At 57.0% G+C, this 23,721-nt stretch overlaps 1 protein-coding gene across 2 annotated transcripts in view; it reads left to right on the forward strand.

Annotated features, from left to right (window-relative positions):
- The window catches only part of PLXND1 (plexin D1), a 51,399-nt gene that overhangs the window by 15,277 nt on the left and 12,401 nt on the right, over positions 1-23,721 (forward strand). For both annotated transcript variants that reach the window (XM_017505086.1, XM_037730123.1), the window contains exons 2-20: positions 2,212-2,388; positions 5,014-5,145; positions 5,461-5,561; positions 5,652-5,781; positions 7,099-7,276; positions 7,428-7,536; positions 7,988-8,090; positions 13,009-13,113; positions 15,516-15,605; positions 15,813-15,906; positions 16,832-16,986; positions 17,567-17,718; positions 18,379-18,478; positions 18,571-18,710; positions 19,473-19,640; positions 19,718-19,808; positions 20,013-20,276; positions 20,377-20,526; positions 21,378-21,492. In XM_017505086.1, the coding sequence (XP_017360575.1) occupies positions 2,212-2,388; positions 5,014-5,145; positions 5,461-5,561; positions 5,652-5,781; positions 7,099-7,276; positions 7,428-7,536; positions 7,988-8,090; positions 13,009-13,113; positions 15,516-15,605; positions 15,813-15,906; positions 16,832-16,986; positions 17,567-17,718; positions 18,379-18,478; positions 18,571-18,710; positions 19,473-19,640; positions 19,718-19,808; positions 20,013-20,276; positions 20,377-20,526; positions 21,378-21,492 (2,554 nt within the window). The remainder of the gene's footprint in view (positions 1-2,211; positions 2,389-5,013; positions 5,146-5,460; positions 5,562-5,651; positions 5,782-7,098; positions 7,277-7,427; positions 7,537-7,987; positions 8,091-13,008; positions 13,114-15,515; positions 15,606-15,812; positions 15,907-16,831; positions 16,987-17,566; positions 17,719-18,378; positions 18,479-18,570; positions 18,711-19,472; positions 19,641-19,717; positions 19,809-20,012; positions 20,277-20,376; positions 20,527-21,377; positions 21,493-23,721) is intronic.

The following is a 23,721-nucleotide window of genomic DNA, read 5'->3' on the forward strand; positions in this document are numbered from 1 at the left end:
AGGTATGATTTGCCCTGAATTTTATTTCTTTTGTGATCAGCAGTTGAACCTGGGTAACTTCTACTTCATAATAATAACATAAGCAGCAATCATGTCTGAAATGCAATAGTATCAGCTAACACTTCCTGGGCACTTACTTTGGGCCATGTACTGCATAAACACTTTAAAACGAAGGACTCCCAGCACTTGGGGAGGCCAAGGCAGGTGGATCACGAGGTCAGGAGTTCAAGACCAGACTGGCCAACATGGTGAAATCCCATCCCTACCAAAAAATACGAAAAGTAGCTGGGCATGGTGGCTCGTGCCTGTAATCCCAGGTACTTGGGAGGCTGAGGTAGGAGGACTGCTTGAACCAGGACCTGGGAGGCAGAGGTTGCAGTGAGCCGAGATCACGCCACTGCACTCCAGCCTGGGCTACAGAGCGAGACTCCATCTCAAACAAAAAACAAAAAACAAAAAATAAAGGATTCATCCCAGCCTCTAAGTGGCAGATGTTGTGTATGTACCCATTTTATAGTTGAGTAGACTGAGGCTCAGAGGTGAAGTGCCTTGCCCGGGTCACCACCCGCTGTCCTTTGGAAGACCATTCCTTCCTGTATGTTGGTCCAGGCTATCCCCAGCCCATCCTACGTCTGGGCTCAGGGATGTGCTGGAAACAGCCCCAGCCTAAAAGCCCATCCAGCCGAAACTGTTTATTTGCCCAAGGATAGAAGGACCCACTATTTGTTGCTTTCTTTTGAAAACTAGTTGAGCCTTTGTGCAACAACCAGGCAGGCACATCATCAGTGGTTTAAGCTTGCAAAAAGCATAGACAAGGAATTGAAAAAGAAAAGTCTCTCTCAAGCTTTGCCCTAAAGATGGCTCCAGTGCTGCATTCTGGTGACCTCCTCGAGTCCTACTCAGAGCCTCTGATTTCCAAATGCAGCTGAGGCGTGGGCTCAAGTCTGCTGCCTGGGTCAGTCCTGGGGGCATGACATTGCAGTTAGCTATCTTCCTCTCTGAGCCTCAGTTTCCCCATCTGTGAGATAGGGCCCCCAGGACTGCCAGGGTTCTGGGAGTCAGTGTACTGGCCTGGTACAGTGTCAATTCCCAGTAAATGTGGCCTGTTATTATGTTTACTGTCGTATTACTTTACTGTTTATGCACCAGTTTGGGCTCACGACATCCTGTGACTTTTCTTGTAATCGGCATGGGCTTATGGTGTCACTGCGGGGTGGGGGCTGCTGTCATGGATGACAAGCCATGATGGACGAACTCAGTCCCGTCTGACATGTCTGTGTCCCCTTTTCACTCCTCTGCATCACCCTTGTGCCTGTGTCTTTGGATTTGCATAGTTATTGTCTCAGGGTCACTTCCTAGAGGCCTGTTTTCTATTTTTGTACAAATTGTACCAGGAACTTTTGGACATACCAAGACCCAGCAGAAGGAAGGGAAGGTAGGAGCAAGTTCAGGGGAAGGCCCAGACGTGGAGTCACCTCTCACAGCTGCCCTGTGAGCCGCAGCCAATTTGCTGCTGGAGGGCATGGGTGACACTGGGCCCATGTGGACTAGGACTGTGTATTGTGACACACCCATTTGTCCCCCCTGTAATGTGGGCTGATGAGGGGATGGGTGCTTGGGGAGGGAAGGAAGGGCTGCAGTTTAGGGAGGCCTCCACCTGGAGTCGTGCAAGCTGCTGGGGCTTTGGGGTAGTGGTCCTGGGGTCGGAGCAGACACCTGGCAGGAGAAAAGCCTGTGGTTGCTGTGGAGACACAGAGCCAACCGGGGCTGTAGGAAAACAGCCGAGGCAAGAGGCACACCTCCTGGGTGTCAGTGGGTAAGCTGAGGCTGACGTGACCTCAAGTGATCTGGTGTTGACTCTCTGCTCTTCCCAGCTGTGCCCAGCCAGGGCATGGGGGTGTAGCTCTCACCCTGGCTGGCCTCCCGAGACTCTTTAAAATCAAATCTGACCTGTTTGCTTGCCTGCTGGTTCCCATATACCTTGAACATCATCTCCCTGGGGCAGCTCTTTAACCAACGCAAGGTCAGGGCTGGGCCTGGGCTTGGGGATGGGGTCTCACTTGTGTTTGGGCCTCAGCCCAGCACCAGGGATATAAAGTAGGAACAAGACTTGAAAGCTCTCATGCCGGGGCCTGAGACCCCAGCCTGCTGTGCGGGCGGGGAGCTGGAGAGGTTCTGGAGGCCAGGTCTGACGTGCCGTTCCTCTTCCAGCTCCATCCAGAGCACCTGGACTGTGGAGCCCCTCATCTGCAGCACCCACTGTCCATCCTGCAGCCCCTGGAGGCTACGCCCATATTCCGCGCCCTGGGCCTCACCTCTGTGGCCGTGGCCAGCATTGACAACTACACGGCGGTCTTCCTGGGCACGGTCAATGGGCGGCTCCTCAAGGTAGGCACAGGGTGGGGGTGGGGAGAGGGGTTGGGGTGGGAGGCTCCCCTGGGGGTGGGCTGAGGGGGGTCAGTCTATACTCGGGGCTACTACAGGTCGAGCCTGACTGTTTTCTCCCACTTGCCTAGCACTTTACAGTTTATAAAGTTTTTGCAATTTTTTTTTTCCGCTACCGCTCATAATATAGGTGTCTTCTGTACAGCGGAGGGAAAGCAGGGCTCGGAGAGGGCCCTCTCTCGGAGGCTGTAGGACCGGGGCTTTGAAGGCGGACGAGTCTGAGTTCAAATGTCTGGGCTCTGCCATTTGTTGGCCCTTTGACCTTGGGCAACACATATTCTCTCTCTAGGCCTCAGTTTCCCTGTCTGTTAAGGGCTGTAAGCTGTTGTAGGGCTTTGGCAGGGTAAGGCCCCAGCCTGGTAAGCAGGGACGTGCATTCGTTTTTCCTCCCCAGCCCTGCCGGCCGCCCCATCCCAGGGTGATTGGCGGGAGTTAACTGTACCCCAGCCCGTGGCCCTGAGATCCTGGAACTGGGAGGAGATGCCCAGAATCCAGTTTCCCTGCTCTGGGGCAGGATGGACGTGGTGGGTCCTGGGCCAGACCCCCAGGTGCAGCCCTGGACCTACCCCCAACCCAGCCACCTCTCCTGCTCCCTGTCAGGAGACTCAGCTAAGCACCACCATTCCATTCATGCACCAGGGCTGGCCTATCTGCTCAGATCTGATCATCCAAGTCCCCCCACCCACTGCTTGGGCAGACGTTGTGGGCTGCGTGGACATGGGGAGTGGAGTCCCAGGACCCCACCGCTGCAGTGGGGGAGAGCAAGGAAGTAGGGCTTGGGTGTGTCCTCAGCCTTTGGGCCCCCCATTGAGGGTCCCCAGTGGAGGCAGTGGCTAATGGGGCTCGTGGTTTGGGGCCAGATAGTAGCATTTGGAGTCTGGCTCCACAGCTTCCAGCTTTGTGACCGGGGAGCAGTCGCTTTTCCCCTCCGAGCCTTGGTGCCCTGGCTTGGGAACATGAGCCAGGCCCCTCCTCCATCCCCTGACACCAACGAGGCTGCTTTACCCAGAGCTTAAAGGGCATCATCTTACTTAATTCTCATACCCCCGCTAGGGAGGCAGAGGCATGATTCCCATGGCACAGATGAGGACGTTGAGGCTCTGAGAGGCAAAATGACTGCCCCAGAGTCACACAGCAGGAGCTGGCCCACAGCCTACACGGCGCCACAGCCTGGAGCCCCTCACCTACCACCCTGCGCAGTGTGGCCTCTGTCTCCGGCCAACCCTGCCCCGCTCGGGCCTTAAATCACCACAACCAGCACAGGCCCTGGGGTACAGTAGGTGCTCAATAAACAATTGAAGGAGGGAAATGAACTGAGTGTTCACTGGATGCCTGGAGGTAGGGAGCCCCTGCAAGGCTCCACCTAGAGCCCACCTGGGACAGGAGTGTCTCAGGCTGGGACAAAGCCTGCGGAAGCGTGGGGAGAAGGTAATTTTGACTTGGTGTGTAGAGGCTTCTGGGCCTCATGTGTGCATTGCTAGAAGGGGAAGGGAATATTCCAGAGGAGAGCACAGCACAGGCAAAGGCCTGGAGGCTGGAATGTGTGAGCAGGGTTGAGGGGTGGAGGTGAGCCTGAGGTTGTCTGGGTTAGATCACCAGGGCCTCAAGTGCCAGAACAGGTTCATTCCATAAGCCGAAGAGAGTCATGAAGGGCTTGGGAGCCCCAGGAGGAAGGCTAGGGAAGGAACTGGCCTGGGAGGCATCCAGATCACTGGCCCCACCTCCCGATGCCCAGCCCGGGGCTGGCAGGGCCCAGACAAGGCAGCACATTGGGAAAGGCGGGCGGCGGGCAGGTGAGAAAGAGCAGAGTTTGGTGGGGCTCTGACGGGCATCGTGCTCCTCAGGAGGACACGCAGAGGGTCCCTCAGAGCCAGAGAGCTTCTAGGCCCCAGGTAGTCCTGGTCTTCCTCCTCCCTGCGCCTTGGTTCCACACCCCCAGCCTTAAGCCTTGGGCTGTGGGGTCAGGCAGGCCTGGTTTGCATTGTAGCCTTGAGATCTCTTCACTTTGTGCCTCTTGCCAGTTCCCTCGGCCGCTCCCAGACTCAGATTCCTCCTCTGTGAAATGGGCATGGGGGGAGGAATGAGACGTCAGCCCAGGAATGAACCCTGGGCCTGACCCTGCCAGCCTGGCCTGTCTTATTTGATGCTCATGGCTCGCCTACCCATTAGCTCAGCAAACAGGCTCAGAGAGGGGAGGCAACTTGTATGACTTAAACAGTGTGGAGCTCATCAGTGTCAAAGCCAGAATCCAAACCTAAGCCCCTGCCCTTAGCCATGGTGCCTGACAGCCTCCCAGAGCACGTCTTGTAAACTGCAAAGCCCACATGCATTCACAGGGCGGGATGCGTTGGAGAAGAGCCCAGAGGGAGCTCATGGGGGGCACAGCAGAGGCAGAAGCGTTGAGGCTGGGCCCAGCGCCCTCCCCTGCATGCCTGTGATTTCCACCCCTCCTGAAGGGTCCAAGACAGGATGGGGAGGTGGAGCCCCCAGACCTGGCTCAGGTTGTCCCCTGGGTTTGGCCTCCCCCTTCTATGGGCTCCAGTACCCTGATGCCCACCACCCCCGCAGATCAGCCTGAATGAGAACATGCAGGTGGTGAGCAGGCGGGTGGTGACCGTGGCCTACGGGGAGCCCGTGCACCATGTCATGCAGTTTGACCCAGCAGACTCCGGTTACCTTTATCTGATGACATCCCACCAGGTGAGGCCAGAGCCCCAGCCCAACGCCATCCCAGTGCTAGCGAGCTCTCTTGCTTGCCTGGCTTTTGCACACGCTGTTCCTCTTCCAGGAGCACCCTCCTCCCTCCATCACCCTTATCTGCTGCCTCCACCTTGCCCTCTGTCTCTCAGCATGGATCCCGCCTCTGCAAGGAAATCTTGTCTCCCATGTTCTCCCATTAAAGTATTGAGCCTCAGTTTCCCTAGCCTCTCATGGCCCTTGCCATGCTGACCATACCACCTCCCCAAGAGAGAGGCTGGCAGTCCCATTGAGCTGGATCCCCACCTCTGCCCCCAGATAGCCAAGGTGAAGGTCGCTGCCTGCGATGTGCACTCCACCTGTGGGGACTGCGTGGGTGCGGCAGACGCCTACTGCGGCTGGTGCGCCCTGGAGTCACGGTGAGGCTGGAGACCAGCAGCGGCTGGGCCAGGAGGGCTGTGGGAGTGGGAGGAGCCAACCTGGGTCCTGACCCTGTGGTGCCACCCCAGGTGCACCTTGCAGCAGGACTGCGCCAACTCCAGCCAGCAGCATTTCTGGACCAGTGCCAGTGAGGGCCCCGGCCGCTGTCCTGCCATGACCGTCCTGCCTGCTGAGATCGACATGCACCAGGAGTACCCAGTGAGTCCCTGGGGAGGCAAGGCCCAGCTCAGGATACAGAGGGGAGCCTCTCTTCACCCAACACCCAGACCCTGAGAGGTGGAGACTCCCACCCATGGTGACCCAAGGACCTGAAAACAAATAGAACAGTGACAATGACTGGGCTTTCCCGAGCACTTAGTAGGTGACAGGCACGTGCTCTGTGTGTGATGTCCTGCTCTGTTAGGCCTCACACACCCTGTGAAGCAGATTCTTTTAACATCCCCATTTTACAGGTGGGGAAACTGAGGCACCGAGGGTAAAAACGACTTGCTGCAGGTCACACAGCTAGGGAGTGGTAGCGCTGGAATCTAAACTCAGGCAGCTTCCAGAGACCCAGGAGGGAGGGGACAAGTTGGAGGATGGGAGGACAGCAAGTCCCATCCACCTTTTCCCAGCACAGGGAGGGGAGGAGGGACCACCAGGTACCAGACTGCAGTTTCTCATCTCAGAAACATAAACCTGTAAGGCAGGGGACTGGGGCTTCCCCTGGCTTGTGCAGCCTTGGCGGTGGGGGATTCTGGGCCCTGGCAAGGGGTGGGAACTGAGGGTCAGACAGTTCTGGGCCCCATACAGCCAGCTCTCAGTGACTTCTCTGAGGATGGGGGTCCTCCTCTCTCACCCTGGGGTGTTCTGACAGCCCAGCCCCGGCCTGTAGCTGCTTAGCATCTGAGGTTCCTCTGCCCCACCCTGGTGTTAATCACACATCACAGAGTTCTTCCCTCATTCATTCAGTCATTCATTCCTTGGACAAATATTATTGAGCACCTACTATATGCCAAGCACAGCTCTAGACCCTGGGGACACATCAGTGATCAGGACAGACCCCTGGCCCCAAGCTCGTTGGGGAGGAGAATAGGCAAGATAAAACCTGAAGGTGATGCTAAGTACTGTGGAGAAAATGAAAGCGGAGCGGGGGTGGGGAGCAGGTTGTGGGTGCAGACATCTCAGGCCAGGTCCCCTCGGGCAGAGGGAACTGCCAGTACAAAGGGCCTGAAGCAGGAACAAGATCACCTGTTTTGGAGAGTATTAGGGGATGGGGTCAGAGGTCACAGGGGTCAGATCATGCAGGGCCTTCTTGACCACTGTAAGAGGTTTCATTTTGCAGCTGGGGAAACTGAGGCTCAGAGGGTCACATGCAGGGCATAGCCTTCTAGCCCTGAGTCCTGGCTTCACCACCTCTTCCCCTGGGGACATTCAGGCAGGGCCAGACGTCATTGCTGGGTTGGTGCACAGCCCTGGGACTGACTGTGAGGGGCGTAGCCCAGGCCCCCAGAGCTAAGGGCCCCTTGCCCCCAGGGCATGATCTTGCAGGTCTCAGGCAGCCTGCCCAGCCTCAGCACCATGGAGATGGCCTGTGACTATGGGAACGATATCCGCACCGTGGCTCGGGTCCCGGGCCCTGCCTTTGGTCACCAGATCGCCTACTGCAACCTCCTGCCGAGGGACCGGTTCCCGCCCTTCCCCCCCAACCAGGGTAAGCACACTGGGCTGTTGGCACAGCCCTGGAGGGGCAGAATGGTGGACTTTCAGGCATGGGGATGGCAGGGGGCCCGAGGCCACAGTCTCTGATGTTGGTGGCAATCCCTGCCCCTATGCCCTCTCCCTGGCTTCCCCATCCATTGCAGACCATATGACCATCGAGATGTCTGTGAGGGTCAATGGGCGGAACATCGTCAGGGCCAATTTCACCATCTACGACTGCAGCCGAATTGCACAAGTGTATCCCCACACAGCGTGAGTGGCGTGGGGGGCTTGCCTCCAAGTGGTGGAGGGAGGGACTCATCCCCAGGAAGGGTCTTTGCTGTCAGGGGGCCCTGGGAAGAAAAATCGTAGCATCGTAGAGGCAGACAGGCCTCTGAGTTGTTCATTCACCAGCACATTTATTCATTCCACAATAAATGCATACTGCCTGATGCCCGGCCTCTGCAGACAGCCAGGCTGGACGGGGCAAAGAACTTTGATTATACTCAGTTTAGTCTCCTAAAGGCCCCGTCTCTTTTAACTCCTCTTTGTATACCTCTTATAGCAGGCTGCTCACTACCTTAAAGACCCAATCCCTCCCAGGCAGCTCTGACGTGAGAAAGACCTTTCCCTGTGCTGGGATCTGCCTTCTGGGTTCAGTTCCTGGAACAGGGATGAAGTGAGGGGTGGGGAACCAGGAGTTGAGGGACCCCCTGTCTTCCAGCTGCACCAGTTGCCTGTCGGCACAGTGGCCCTGTTTCTGGTGCACCCAGCAGCACTCCTGTGTCTCCAACCAGACCCGGTGCGAGGCCTCGCCAAACCCCACGGTAAGCCAGGCTTGGGGGTCCCCCTGCCTCTACTGTTTCATTACCTTTTTTAAAAAAAATTCACACATTGAGAGAGTATCCATGCCCTTGCATATTCCTCCTTAGCTTTGGCTTTAACAGCAATGAGGGGCTCATCACATACCGTGGCGCGCGGAACCCACCCCCGTTGCTGGACATACCGAGTACTTCCTCTTTCTTGCGTTTCGATATAGCCAGGGCACTATGCATATCCTTGATGATTCCCTGACGACTGCTTCTTAGAATGACATATTGGGGTGATGGTGTGGCCATAGTTTTACACCTTGAGTTCAACTGCCTTCCAGAAAGCCTGAGCCAGTTTATACCCCCACCTGCAGTAGGAATACCATTTCAACAACCCTAGGTGTTCAGGGCATTCATTTGTCCTCAAGGCCTACAGAGGTGCTTAAGGTCGCCCAGCCAGGCAGTACCAGATTGGGCCTTAACCCAAGTCCCTCTGCTCCTGGAGCCCATATTCTCCCCTCTTCTGAAAACCAGGAACTGGGTGGAAAGGGCCCTGCCTGGGTTTCTGCACCAGCAGTGGCATCCCAAGGGCAGGTGGTGCTGCAGCTGTCCCTGGACAGGGAGGACAGGCTGGCCTCAGAAACCACACGCTCCCGGGTCCTCTTGCTGGTGTCAGTCCCTAGGGGCCTGCAGTCTGACTCCCGGGTCCTCTTGCTCGTGTCAGTCCCTAGGGGCCTGCAGTCTGACTCCCAGGTCCTCTTGCTCGTGTCTGACTCCATGATTGTTGAGGGGCCAGGCCTGCCCCGGTGCTGCATGGCGGCTGGGTTCAATCAACTAAATGGTGATTAAATGGTGAGAAGGGGCAAGAGGAGGAAATGTAAAAATGGATCAATCTAGGCTTTTTAGTATAAAAATACAGTAAAAATGGACATGCCACATACCTCGCCCCTGGTTGGTTTCTGGGACGTGTTCACTTTCCAGGTGGCCTCTCACCTTTGCCCAGGAACCCTCTAAGGCCACTGCAGCCCATGCCAGGGATGGCAAAGTGGGATGCCTGGGACATTGGCTGTGGCAATAAGGCCCAGCCAGGTGGGATGTGCCAGGGTCCTAAGATCACAGCTCGTCTCCTCTCAGACCTGGCCCATATCAGGGCTGAGGAGGGCTGGGGTGGAGCACCAGGGTCCCGGCAGCTCATCTCTCCAGGAAAAGGCTGCTCCTGCCCATTTGCCAGTTGGCACAACTGAGGTAGCCAACATGGCACCTGGTGTCCTGGCTCCCTACAGAAGGAGGTCACTGGGGCCCCACCCTGGGCACACATCCTGGGGAAGCAGCCCCAGCACCCAGAGCCTCTGCAGCTCCAGCCTCTTGGCACTGGGCTCAGAGAATCTTCTGAGGTGCTAAGGAAGGGGCTGGGAGCACCTCCTGCCTGACCCCCATAACTGCTTTGAAGAAGAGCCCAGCAGGGGCCATGCTTAACTCAAAGAGGGGCATTGTAGGGGTGCTGCCAGCATGGGAGGGGAGCCCAGTGGAGTCTGTGCAGCTAAACCATAGGGGAGCCCTGGGCTGCTCCTGGACCTCCAGATTCTACAGTCAGGGCCCCACTAGGACTCCTGCTCTTGTTTGGGTCCCCCATCTCAACCACATCTTCCTTCCAGCCAAAAGCCTCAGGTGGGACTGTGGCTGTGTGATCTTGGGGAAGCTACTGAATCTCTCTATGCCTCTGTTTCTCCATCTATAAAACGGAACCTGCCTCAACGGCTTTGGTGGGGATCTGGAATTATGCCCGTTAGGCACCAACTCTATACTTGGCACATAGTAGGTACTCACTACAAAGCCACCATACACCTTGGGAACTGAGGGCCACTGTGTGGGTGGGCCAGAGATGATTTCTCTTGAGAGGGGACCTTTTGCCAGTTCTTAAGAGATGCATAGGAGCTCACCAGCTGGGAGGGGGTTCCATGGCAGTGCCCCTTCAGATGGCTGTCCCCCGGGTCTGCAGTTCTGCAGGCCAGGAGCTGGGCTGGGGGCACGAAGAAGGGCTGTGTGAGAATTACTGCAATCTAGCAGAAGAGGCAGCTCTGTCCCAGGCTTGCAGGAGGCTCTGAACTGATGCTTAATTTGGCATTTAATGAAGTGCCAGTTAGTCGTAGTGGCACCATGGTCTCTGGGCAGACAGCGGGCAGCAGGATCTGCACACCACCTGGCCCCTCGGGAGCTGGAAGAAGTGTCCCTGGGAAGGGAGGTGCTAGGGCCTGAGCCTCCTGCCGCGTTCCCATTGTCCCTCATGGTCCCCACACGAAAGACGTGGGAGGTGGAGGATGCTGGAAGGAGGGCTCCAGCTTTGGGGGAGGCAGGGAGGAAGCTGGATGTGCACCCTGTTTGCAGGTGCTGGAGGGATGAGGTAGCTTCCCAAGGACCACTCTTAGGGGTGGGTGATCACGAGGGGCCAGTGGAGAGAGTGGAGTAGTAGGAACATGGGGGCAATTGTGGGGGCCCCTGAGGGCGCAGAGAGGTAGGAAGGGACCAGGCCAGGGGGATTCAGGGTCCCTGGATCGTTGAGTGCCCTGATGGTATGGGACACCATTTCTACCCTTGGAGCTTAGAAGAGGCCCTGTGAGAGCCATGAGGACTCCTCCAGCCTCGGTTCTGTAGAATAGGGGTGAATATCCACCTGGCCAAGGGTTACAAGTGGCCAAGGGAAATGGGGTGGCCCTTGGGCATGGTCCCACATCATTCGCTGCGGGGGCCCTCTTGTGAGAACGCCTCCTGCCCTGACTCTCACGCCTCAGGCTTCTCATTGGCACCTACCCACCGATGGGCTGGGGCCAGGAGGACAGGCTGGGTCCCTGCCAGCTGCAAAGCAGATCTGGCAGCGGCTTGAAGGCCCGAGTGGAAACGTGGGTTCCGTGCCCTGGGATTCCATAGGGTTTACACACAGCACAGGAGGGCAGCCTGAGGTCTGCAGAGGGCCTGGGGCCGGCTCTGTGTGGGGGCTTTGCCTAGAGAGAGCCCTTCCTTGGTGTAGGAGCACGGAGGCCTGGAGAGGGTCAGTGACTCGTGTGCTCTGACACAGGGAGCCGGCAGCACCCAGGCCTGGCTATGCTGCTGCTCCAGCCAAGGCTCCTGAGGTCTATACCAGGCCCTGTCCCTCGGAGAACTCACCACTCTGGCCTCGTGGTCAGCAAACGTTCTGGACAACTGGAGTGTTCCTGTGCTGGCCATTTCACCGTAGGCAAACTGTTTTGCTCCTATGTGTCTCAGTTTCCTATTCTGTAAAATGAGTATAATGATAGCGTCTACCTTCTAGGGTGGTTGGGAGCAGAACACAGAGTGCAAAGTGCTCAGAACGGTCCCAGCGGAGGGAGGGCTAGATGAGCTGGCAACGGCCACAGTATCCATTATCATCATCTGTACTGTTGTGGGCACTGGCATCCCCTTGACGTCTGGTTTTGGGCTGGGGTCCTGAGGGAAATCAGTCCCTATCCTGCCCTTATCTGATGTGGAATAAAGAAGTCCCCTACATTTGTCCCAAGGCCTTTGGCCTGGCCGGATGACCTCATGTGGACACACGTGGCCCATGGGTGCTTTTGCTTCCTGGCCTGATTCTAACCCAGATCCTTCCACAACCAGACTTGGGCAGGAGGGCAGAGTAGGAAGCCCCTGGGCTGAAGAGTGGTTGTAGGCTCCTTGGCATGGGTGTGGCTGCTCCAAGGTCCCCAGTTCTGCTCTGCTTATGGTCCCCGCAGGTCAGACTCAGGAGTGGGAGGAGGCAGGAATGGCTCACCGGAGCCACCAGGGCTGGAGGACCCAGGGCAGGCTGAGGGGTCTGTACTTCCTAGCTCAGAGCAGTCACTAGTGGATGTGGTGGGAACAGCCCTGCCCCTGGTCTCTGCCCTTCCCCCAGGCCTCAGTTTCTTATTCTGTGCAGTGGGGCCTGGACCTCAGGAGCCTGGAGACAGCCTTGAATCCCTGCAGTGGGGTTGGATGTCTGCATCTTAACAATGCCCCAGCTCAGAGGACACCAGAGTCGGGCGTCTGGGGCTTCAGGGACCGGCCCTGCACTCTGCCTCGGGCCACTCACTGTGCTCAGAGGCTCAGAATCTCCCCTTCCATCCTTCCACCCTTCCTCCTTCCTCTTCCCTTCCATCCCTCCTCCCTTCTCCCTCCCTCCCTTCCCTCCCTCCCTTCTTTCCCTTCTCCTCCCTCCTTTCCCCCCTCCTCCCTCCCTCCCTGAAGCAGCTGCTTCACCAGGCCTCAGTGACTTCACCACTAAACAAGGGCCAATCACGTGCTGTGACCCCGAGAGCCCGGGCCCTTCCTGGGAGTATCTGGGGCTGGCACCTTCACCCAGAGGCTGTGACTTGTACTCAGGCCATGGGGAGGGGTGTCCCCTGGAGACCGGTGGTACCTGGCCCTCTGAAATGTCCTCCTGGCGTTCGGAGCCCTCCCTGTGCCTTTCCTATGGGCTGTTGGGAAGCTCTAGATTTCTCTTTTCTGAATTGCTTAACACGGGTCAGTCAGGAAGCTGGAGTTTCAGCCCTAGGGGTGTCTCGGGGAGTGGGTGCAGCTCCTGGTTCTACTGCTGGGAAAGGTAAGGCCCAGAGACAGGGAGGAGCTGGGCCTGGAGCTCAGCCTGCCAGCCTCCTCTGAGGCCCGGGAGCACTCGTGGAGGAAACTGGGCCCACGACCAGGCGAGTTATCCCATCTGCCTATGCCCACCTTCCTCATCTTTAAATGGGGCCAATGCGACCTGCCCATAGGTTGGAAGGCAGTGGTGGGTGGGAGGCACAGGGTGGTGGTGGCCATTAGGACTAAATGACTAGAGTTTTCTCCCCAGGGAGGCAGGACCGCACGGGGCAGGCTGGGGCACAGTGAGTCCTCCTGCCTCTTCTCTGAAATGCTCCTGTGTCACCCTCTCCTCCGGTTTCCTCTGCAGAGCCCTCAGGACTGCCCCCGGACCCTGCCCTCACCCCTGGCGCCCGTGCCCACGGGTGGCTCCCAGAACATCCTGGTGCCTCTGGCCAACGCTGCCTTTTTCCAAGTAAGTAGAGGCCAGGCCAGTCCCAGGTGGGGCCAGGAGGAGGCCAGGAGCACGCAGGTCACTAACTGCCCCTGTGTCCCAGTGTGACCCCTGCTCTGGGTCTGTTGCAGCGCCATGGTTCCTGTGTGGGCTTTGCTTTTCTTTCTCTGAGTTTCCACATTCCACATGAGGAAGCCCCACTCTGGTTGCAGGAAGAGGAAGTGGTGAGGGCCAGGCCAAGGGGGACAGCCAGGTGCCAGCAGCTGCCAAAAGGAAGCCAGTGCCCCCAGGCTGTCCTGCCCATGCTGCAGCTGGAGGGTGGACACTGCCCGTGTTGGGCCCTATCTCGCCTCCCCTTAGCCTAAGCTGTGACCTGGACACACCCACCCACCGCCAAGCCCGCTGCCCTGTGGTTGGCTTCCGTGTCTTCCCTGCAGAAGGACCGGAGAACCTCTCAGCCACCCCATTCCTGATGGGGAAGATGAGGCCCAGGAAGGAAAAGTAGACGATACTGGGTCACACAGCACAGGGCTGGACTTCTGCTTGGCCCTGGACTCCCTATCCAGTGCTCGTCTTTGCAACCAGCCCCGCCCTCACCATCTGGGCTGGGGGTGGGGACGCAGCTCCTTTCTGGTCCCCTCCTGGAGGCACGTCTTGGGTGGGAAGCGTTGATGAGTCCTGGAGGCATGCCAGCCATCCCCCTCCCCAGCTCCCTGGAACTCACCATCTGTTGCTTCCATGGAGGAGCTGAGGCCCGTGAGTGCTGTCACACGTGGGGGCCACGTGCCGGGCATCTGGGATGTGTTGGGAGGCCTGCCCTCAGCCCTCAAGCCCCACCCTGCAAGAGTTGGGGCAAGCGCCTCCAGAAGCAGACAGGGGCCTGAGTGGGTGGGCAGGGTGGCTCTGCCCCTGGGCTGTGGGCCGGGGATGGGGAGGCAAGAGCCTGACTTGAGTCCTGGGGATTCTTCCCAGCTGTGTGGCGGGGCAGCCTCTGCTCTGATTGCGCTGCAGGGGCCCCTGCCCTCCTGCCCCCTGGCCTGCTCCTAGAACACTGAAGGCAGCCGGTGGGGGCCTGTTCGCTGAGCGTACACCCTGGGGAGGCCTGGGACAGGCTGGCTGTGCTATCCTGAGGTGGCTGAGGACTCAGAGGAGGGACCCGTCTCCAGCTCAGCATGGCAGGGGACATCACAGGTTTTTGGCCCCGTCAGCAGCCACTTTCCTGTGTTAGCTTCCGGGCTGGGACCCCAGAAAAACAGAGATTGACCTGCACTCTCCTCAGGGTGTCACATCTGCCAGCCACAGGGACATAAACAGGAAGCTCTGCCACGCGGCTGGCTGGGGCTTGGCTTAATACACAAAACCTGAGTCTGTTCACTCAGCAAATAATACTGGTGCTGCTCCTGAAAGGGCCAGATGAGCCTGGGGAACTGAGCCCTGTGTACCCATGACACAAACATTATTGGATACTTCCTGCATACTAATGATAAGCACATATGAGGCACCTACAGTGTGCAGCCCTCTGAGGTACAGTTTCCGGTTTTCCCTGCAACCCTATTCCCGTTGTCCAGGTAGGAAAACCAAGCCTCAGAGAAGTGGGGGCGACTTGCATGAGGTCACACAGCTGGGAAGATGCAGAGGTGGGGTTTGAACCCAGGCCGGGGCTCTTCCAGCTGCTTTCTGCTGCCCTTAGGGGTGGTGTCAGAGGGGCTGAGGCCCAGCCCTCACCCTCCCCAGTGGGAGAGGAGACAAGTAAACAGCAGGGCAAGGGGCTAAGGGTGGTGCCCAGCACACAGGGATGGGGGCAGCTCTCGGAGCTTTGCAGCGCCCCAGCAGACACCTGAATCCTTGCTGCTGAGGCAATGAATGAGGATCAAGTGAGGCACACCCCTTTGATTTGAGGGGAGCATCTGGGAAGACTTCAGAACAGGGGGCTTCTGAGCTGGATTGAGCTTTGCTGGGTGGTAGGAAGAGAGACAGCTATTCAGGTGGAGGGGAAGGCTTGGGCAAAGGCCGGGGCAGGAGAGCCTGGCTGTGTTGAGTGTTGGGGCACACCTGGGCAGGGCCTGGTAGGGCAAGGTAGGAGGTGGTAAGGCTGGAAGAGCAGGGGAGCCCCACTGGGAGCGGTGCCTTAGGAGCTGAATACAAGGACCCTGGGTCAGACCATTGGGGATGCTGGAGAGGCTTTTAGTGGCGCTGAGAGCACGAGGCCAAAGTTCTTGGCATTCTTGCATTCTTGGCCTCCCTCAAACACTGGATGTGATGGCCGGGAAGGGGATCTGGGGGAACGAGATAGCCCGGACAAAGGACTGACAGTTCAACGAAACCCACCTTTCCAACGGCAGCCCATGCTGTCCTGCTGGAGTTGGAGGGCGATGCATGCTGGCCTGGCTTTCCTCAAACCCGCCCCACTCCGTTTCCCACAGGGTGCAGCCCTGGAGTGTAGTTTTGGGCTGGAGGAGGTCTTCGAGGCTGTGTGGGTGAATCAGTCCATCGTACGCTGTGACCAGGTGGTGGTGAGTGGGGTGACTCCAGCATGGGTGGAGGGTGGGCCTGCATAAGTCCAGATGCTGTACTCCTCACCCTGCCCTGCCCCTCTGTACCTTCTGCTTCCCCATCCCCCATCCCCAGCAGCCCCACCCTCATCTGCCTCTAGGACACCCACCCCCAGCAGAGCCCCAGGCACCACCCACGCCCCCATGCTCTTTTCCGTCCTTTTGCAGCTGCATACGACCCAGAAAAGCCAGGTGTTCCCACTCAGTCTCCAGCTAAAGGGGCAGCCAGCCCGATTCCTGGACAGCCCTGAGCCCATGACAGGTGGGCCATGGGGCCTCAGCGCGGTGGGTGGGGCTCAGCCTTGTGGGACTTATTCCAGTGGTTGCCCCAAAGCCACAGATGTCCCCATGTTGTTCCCCAGCACATACACAGCCTCATATCCCAGCCCTGCCATTCTGCCCCAGGCTCCAGGCCTTAGTCTCCATGCCTGCTTTCCCCTGCCTTTCCAAGCCTGCTTATACCCATGCAAAACAGCACATAGTCTCTGCAGAGCTTGTGAGGACCTGCTGAGCCGGGGCTCGCCCATCCTTGAGTGCGGCATCTGGGGCAGGGTTGAGCACCCCGCGCCCCTCGAATGGTGGCTGCACAGTTGCTGGGACTGTCTGTGTTGGGTCAACTCTCCAGACGCCCCTCTGTTCACGGGGAGTCTTGGGCATCCCTGGTGGATGTGGTGCCCTCCGGATTCCCACCATGAAGGCCCCAGAACAGCCCTGCATACCCAAGGCCCTGGAGAACCCTCCCTGCCCTCCTCCTTGGGCTACTTGGAGGGTTTGAAGCTCCCGAGTCCTCAGAGCCCACATTACTCAGGGGTCTCCAGCATCCTGGGGCCCCACCAGGGGTGATCCGACCCACTGAGACCTGGGTAGAGCTCCACCACCCACAGGCCTTGTGAGCTTGGGCGAGTCCCTCCTCTCTCAGCCGCAGCCTCCTCTCCATAAAGTGAGCCTGACCTGAGGCTCCCAGCTGGAGTCTGTGAGGGGAAGGAAATCAATCAAGCGGGCACTGTGCCCAGCACAGGCCCCGGGGTTTGGGGAAAGGGTTAAGAACCTCACGGGGTCCTGAACCCCAGAACCAGGACTGCCTCTGGGTGGGACACCACAGTGATGGTTGGTGAGTGTGAAGGGGACACTGCTGATGGGGCGCACTCTGAGAGTGGGGCTGACTGAGCTACCCCACGTTTCTCTAGCCGTGGTCTACAACTGCGCCACTGGCAGCCCTGACTGTTCCCAGTGCCTGGGCCGTGAGGACCTGGGTCACCTGTGCATGTGGAGTGACGGCTGCCGCCTGCGGGGGCCCCTGCAGCCCCTGCCTGGCACCTGCCCTGCCCCCGAGATCCGTGAGGTAAGCAAGCCCTGTGGAGGCACGTGGCACCTGCACACCGGCATGGCACGTGCAGCACCCAGGAGGGTCCCGCTCCTTGGGGACTCAATGGCACACACACCAGCACCTGGGTGCAGGATCATCTGTGAACAAAAGGAAGTGCTCTGCTCACAGAGCTGACGTTTCAGTGGGGGAGGTGGACAGTAATAAATAAGGAGATGAATAAATTATCATAGAGGGAATTGGAAGTGTGGCATGGTGGAGACGCCGAGGGCTGAGTGTCGTTATTTTTGGGGATACGTGATCACTAAAGCCACCAATGACGTGACCAGACATGGCCCCTGGGAGCTGACCTCAGCATCCTCCAGGAGATCCGCTAAGTGGCATCCCCAGGCCAATGTGGGCTCAGTAACACACACCCAGGTTGTCCTTGGCAGTGCGGTGTCCGGCCAAGTGGTCCAGCCCTGCCTGAGCCTCCAGACCTTCCTTTAAGCAGCGGGTCTGCATGCCCTGCCCTGCTAGGTGCTTATGACTGCAGTCAGAAGCCTGCTGGCCTACCATCCTCAGACCCTATTCGACCCTCTCTCGGTTCACCTGGCAGATTGAACCCCTGAGTGGCCCGTTGGACGGCGGGACCCTGCTGACTATCCGAGGCAGGAACCTGGGCCGGCGGCTCAGTGACGTGGCCCACGGCGTGTGGATTGGTGGGGTGGCCTGTGAGCCACTGCCTGACAGATACACGGTGTCGGAGGAGTGAGTAGCCACGGTGTCCCTGCCCACCATCTCCAACAGTGTCAGCCTCTGCTCTCTGTCCCCCCCACCCCCCTACCTGTCCTCCATCCTCACTCTACTGCTTTCTGGCAACCTGTTGCTTTCGGGCCTCTGGCCCTGTGCCAAAGCCGTTCCCACCACACATCCTGCCATTTCTGCTCGGGGCATCTGCTTTATGCTTCCAGCTTGGGCTCTGATGCCCACTCCTCTGGGAAGCCCTCACAGGCTACCCGAGCTCAGCCCTTTTTCCACCTAAGCCTTGCTCTGAGGAAAATCATTTCCAGTTAAGAAAGGCTGGGGCTACTGGCATGCTTAGAGATCTGGGCCTTGCCCAGAGGGGCCCTAGGCAATGTGCGTGAGCAGAGACAGCTGGCTTTCCTTTCGGGAGGCCGTGCATCAGGCATGTGGAAGAACCGGCGTCTACCAGCCCAGCCCAGCAGATGTTCTCGTGATCAGAGACCATCTTATCCCACCTCCTTGTCTTACAGTTGCAGAAGGGTGGGAAACTCACAGGGTGAATTATACCTAGAAGGCATTGGAAGTGTGGCATGGAGTGGGATGATCCCTTAGCCTGGCTCCAGGGTGGCTGTGGGGGCTGAGGACCTGCTGGCCGCCCCCACTCACCACAGCATCTCCCCTCAGGATTGTGTGTGTCACGGGGCCAGCCGCAGGGCTACTCTCAGACGTGGTGACAGTGAACGCCTCCAAGGAGGGCAAGTCTCGGGACCGCTTCTCCTACGTGGTAAGGGGGGCTGCAGCCCACCATCCGGCCCACCCAGCACGCACGCTCCCAGGGGCTGGCCCAAGGCCCAAATACCTGCCTTCCTCCTACAGCTGCCCCTGGTCCACTCCCTGGAGCCTGCCATGGGCCCCAAGGCTGGGGGCACCAGGATCACCATCCATGGGAGTGATCTCCACGTGGGCTCCGAGCTCCAGGTCCTGATGAATGACACAGACCCCTGCAGGGAGCTCATGTAAGCCCCTAGGCCTGGCCCACCTCTTCCAGCCCAGAGAAATCAATGTGCTCAGGGACTGGCCGGCTGGAGGTGACATCCGTGAGCCAAGTGTCACCTGGGTCTTCACTGGCCGTGTCCCCTAAGCCAAGCCCCTTCCCCTCTCTGAGCCTTAGTTTCCTCAGCTGGTAATAATAGTACCAGTAATTGGGAGAAGGGCTTTGTGCCAGGTATACAGTAGGTGCTCCTTAAGTGACAGCTGTGATGAGAAGGGTGTTGATGGCACACTCAGATATTCAGACTGGCCCAGGGGTATGGTGAGTGGCAGGGATGTGGTTAGAGCCTCGTGGCAAAACACCTTTGTCTTTGTTATGCACTTATTGTGTACCAGACCCTACTAATGGGCATTGCTGTGGACACCAAGAGGAGCCCAGTATAGCCCTCAGGCGAAGGGCAGACACACCCACAGGAAGTCGGAACATCTAGCAGGGCCAGGATTGGGAGAAAAGTCAATGCCTTCAGGGATCTGGGAAGAGAGGCTTCACCAGGGGTGGGGACAGGAGAGAAGATTTGGGAAGGCTTCCCAGAGAAGGTGGGATGGGACAGAATTTGAAAGTATAAGGAAACAATTGGGTGCTAACAGGGCAGAAGATGAGTTGGGACCAGTTGAGGAGGCCTTGAACCCTGGGCCAAGTGCATGGGCCTGTGCCCCAGGTCTCAGGGGCTTTGGCGGTGGGTGAGCTGCAGGAGGCAGGCCCTGCTGATAAGCTGCTGCTCCCCCAGGCGCACAGACACCAGCGTCGCCTGCACTGTGCCTGAGGCGGCCCTGGCGGCTCCAGTGCCCGTGTGTGTGCGCTTCGAGCATCGGGACTGCGTGCACGGCAACCTCACCTTCTGGTACACGGAGAACCCAGTCATCACAGCCATCAGTCCCCACCGCAGCCCTGTCAGGTGAGACTGATACCTCTCCCTTCCCCCAGGCTCTCTGGGGCTACAGATGGACTGATGGGTCTCATCATCCCCAACAGTGGCGGCAGGACCATCACGGTGGCTGGCGAGCATTTCCATATGGTGCAGAATGTGTCCATGACCGTGCACCACATCGGCCGGGAGCCCACGGTGAGGCAGCTGGGGGCCTGATGGGTGGGAGGGGGTGGCCCAGGCACAGCCAGGGCCCTAACTGACCAGGTCTCCTCTGACTGCATCTCCATCCCCTCTTCCTCCCTCTGCCTCCGTGTCTCCTCAAACCCCACTTCCCCTGTCTCTCCATGTCCGTCCGTCCATCCTGCATCCATGCCTCGGCCCCTGGCCCTCCTGCACTAGCTCTGCAAGGTTCTCAACTCCACCCTCATCACCTGCCCATCCCCTGGGGCCCTGAGCAACGCATCGGCGCCAGTGGACTTCTTCATCAATGGGCGGGCCTACGCAGATGAGCTGGCTGTGGCTGAGGAGCTGCTGGACCCCGAGGAGGCACAGCAGGGCAGCAGGTTCCACCTGGACTACCTCCCCAACCCACAGTTCTCCACGGCCAAGAGGGAAAAATGGATCAAGCACCACCCCGGGGAACCCCTCACCCTCGTCATCCACGTGAGCACCTCAGGGGCTGGGTAGGTGGGGGTGAGAGAGCCAGCCTCAGCCGTGGGCCTCAGGAGCACCTCCCCACGAGTGCCCCCCTTTGCATCCACAGAAGGAGCAGGACAGTCTGGGGCTCCAGAGTCACGAGTACCAGGTCAAGATAGGCCAAGTGAGCTGCGACATCCAGATTGTCTCTGACAGAGTCATCCACTGCTCGGTCAACGAGTCCCTGGGCGAGGCTGAGGGGCAGCTGCCCATCACAGTGAGTGGATGGGGTGCCGGAGCAGGGCAGACCCAGCCCCCAGCCCTGGCGTGTCTGCCAAGCATCTGCCCCTTACCCAGCACCTGAACTCACTGAGCATTTTCACGCTCAATAGCTCAGGCCAGCAAAGCAGAGCTTTACATCCCCACTTGACTGAGGCCCAAGAACTTAGTGACTTGCTTGAGGTCAGTGATGGGTCCCATCAGACCCGATGGGGCTGGATGTTCAGAAGTCATGAGCAGTTGTCCCCATATCACTTGGTGTCTATCCTAGAGCCTGGGCTGCCAGGCCTTGTGTAGAGGCATGGAGGGCAGGGGAGCAGGAAGAGCAGAGAGAGGCCAGAATGCAGGATCTTTTCTGCACTGTATCTGCTTGCATGCCTCCTGGGATGGGGAGCTCACTCTCTCCCAAGTAGCATGTGCCACCCCAGGATGGCTCTGACTGGGAAAGTTCCCTTTTACCTGTACCTCAATTGCAGTCCTGCCCTCTTGAGTCCTCACGCCTTACCTGCCCACTGGTCCCAGGGCAGCCCTGCAGATACTTGGGGACAGCACCCAAGCCCCATGAACTGCCTTCCTCTGGCTCATCCACCACTTCTCCCAGGCTGCAATAATAATCACAGCCCTTGTATTGAGTCACCTGTGCCAGGCCCAGGACCAAGGGCTTGACAAGCCCTCATTTAGCCCTCCCAGTGTCCCCAGGAGGTGGACTTTGTCATCTCTATGTTATCAATGTGGCACCTGAGGCTCAGAGAGATTAGGTAATTTGCCCAAGGCCACACAGCAAGTGAGGAGCAGAACCAGAGCATAAGTCCAGGAAAGCTACAACCCCCTTCCCCAACCTCTGTACAGATCCAGGTAGGGAACTTCAACCAGACCATCGCCACACTGCAGCTGGGGGGCAGCGAGACAGCCATCGTCGTGTCCATCGTCATCTGTAGCATCCTGCTGCTGCTCTCCGTGGTGGGTAAGGAGCCCCACCCTCAGGATACCCTGGAGGGCAGGCCTGCCACCTTGTCCCAGCCCTGCTGAAGATTGGCAGATGGGAGAAGGCAGGAGGGGATGCGGCACAGCTTGAACAAAGGCTTGGCCGTGGGAACAGGTTAGGCACCCGGAGGTTGGGGGAGGTGTGAACCGGCCCCAGCAACAATGCACCAATGGGTAGAAGATGGTAGGTGGTGGTGGGGGGATATGCTGGGCCCAGGCCATGAATGCCAAGCAGAGAAATTTGGAACCATGTTCTCCCGTCAATAGGGAGCTACTGAAGATACTTAAGAGAGGGTTACTCAGGGAAAATTAACCTACATGTCTGGTGGGCTATATCACTGTCAAAATAATGGTCATGAGAGCAATAGACTCCATGTAGCAGAGAAACCGGAGCCATCATACGCTACTGGAGCGAACATAAAAAGGGCAGCTGCTTTGGAAAACATTTTGGCAGTTTCTATGACGGGAAACATAGAATTACCCTATGACCTATGACCCAGCAATTACACTCCTAGCTGTCTGCTCAAGAGAAATGAAAACGCATCCATGCAAAAACTTGTAGACACGTTTGTAGCAACATTATTTATAATAACCAAGAAGTCAAAACAACCCAAATATCCATCAATGATAAATGGTTAAATGAAATGTGATCTATTTATATAATGGAGAATTATCCATGAAAGGAGTGGAGTACTGACCCACGCCACCATAGGCATGCACCTTGAAAATGTGACACTAACCAAAAGAAAACTCACTGAAGGCTGCATATTGTATGATACCATTTCTTTTTTTTCTTTTTCTTTTTTTTTTTTTTTTACTTTAGGTACATACTATATCTGGCATTTCTCCCCATGTAATCCCTCCCCACCCCCCGCTGTCTCTCCCCTACCCCCCTAACTGCCCCAGTGTGTGATGCTCCTCTCCCTGAGTCCACTTGTTCTCATTTCTATGAAATGTGTAGAATAGGGAAATCCATAGACCAAAAGCTGAATGGCAATTGCCAGGGGCTGGGGAGAGGATGAATGGGAGTGACTGCTGAATGGGAACAGGTCTTCTTAGGGCAGTAAAAATGATCTAAAATTAGTGGTGGTGGTTGCACAACTCGGTGAATATACTAGAAACCACTGAATTAGGCCAGGCACAGTGGCTTATACCTGTAGTCCTAGTACTTTGGGAGGCCAAGGTGGATGGATAACTTGAGCCCAGGAGTTCAAGACCAGCTTGGGCAACATGGTAAAACTTTACCTCTACAAAATTACCTGGGCATGGTGGTGAGTCTGTAATCCCAGCTACTTGGGAGGCTGAGGTGGGAGGATCACCTGAGCCTGGGAGGTCAAGGCTGCAGTGAGCTGTGATCACACCACTGTACTTCAGCCTGGGTGTCGGAGCAAGACTCTGTCTCAAAAGAAAGAAGAAGAAACTATTGAAGTATACACTTCAAATTACTGAATTATATGGTATATATATTATATCGCAGTAAAGCTGTTTTATTTTTAAAATGAGAATAGTCAGTGCAGAAAATTTTTGGAAAAACTTAAAGAAGATAAAAGGAAAAAAATACCCATCATCAATACCCTGTGTATTTTTGTGTGTTTCCTCCCAGTCTCTCTTCTGAAAATACTATATATTAATAGATTTTTTTTTTTTTTTTTGAGATGGAGTTTCACTCTTGTTGCCCAGGCTGGAGCGATCTTGGCTCACCTCAACCTCTGTCTGTCACGTTCAGGCAATTCTCCTGCCTCAGCCTTCTGAGTAGTTGGGATTACAGGTGCCTGCCACCACACCTGGCTAATTTTTATATTTTTAGTAGAGACAGGGTTTCTCCATGTTGGTCAGGCTGGTCTCGAACTCCTGACCTAAGACGATCTGCCCACCTTGGCCTCCCAAAATGCTGGGATTATAGGCGTGAGCTGCCACGCCCAGCCTTAATAGATATTTTAATACATTATATATATTTATATTATATATATTGTGTATATATTTATGCATATATATTCCTTCCCTTCCCAGAAAAGGATTATAATGTAATACTGCCTTGTAATCTGCTTTTAAAAGTTTCTTAATTTACAAGTAACACCTAGTCATGGTAGAAGGAACAGAAGATGCTCAAAAGCAGAAAGAAAACAGAAGTCACCTCGAATCCTCTCACCCATGGAAAGCCACTGTTAACCACTATTAGACACACACACATACACACATACTTCTGTTT

The sequence above is a fragment of the Cebus imitator genome, unplaced genomic scaffold, assembly GCF_001604975.1.
Source record: "Cebus imitator isolate Cc_AM_T3 unplaced genomic scaffold, Cebus_imitator-1.0 Scaffold332, whole genome shotgun sequence".
NCBI lineage: Eukaryota > Metazoa > Chordata > Mammalia > Primates > Cebidae > Cebus > Cebus imitator.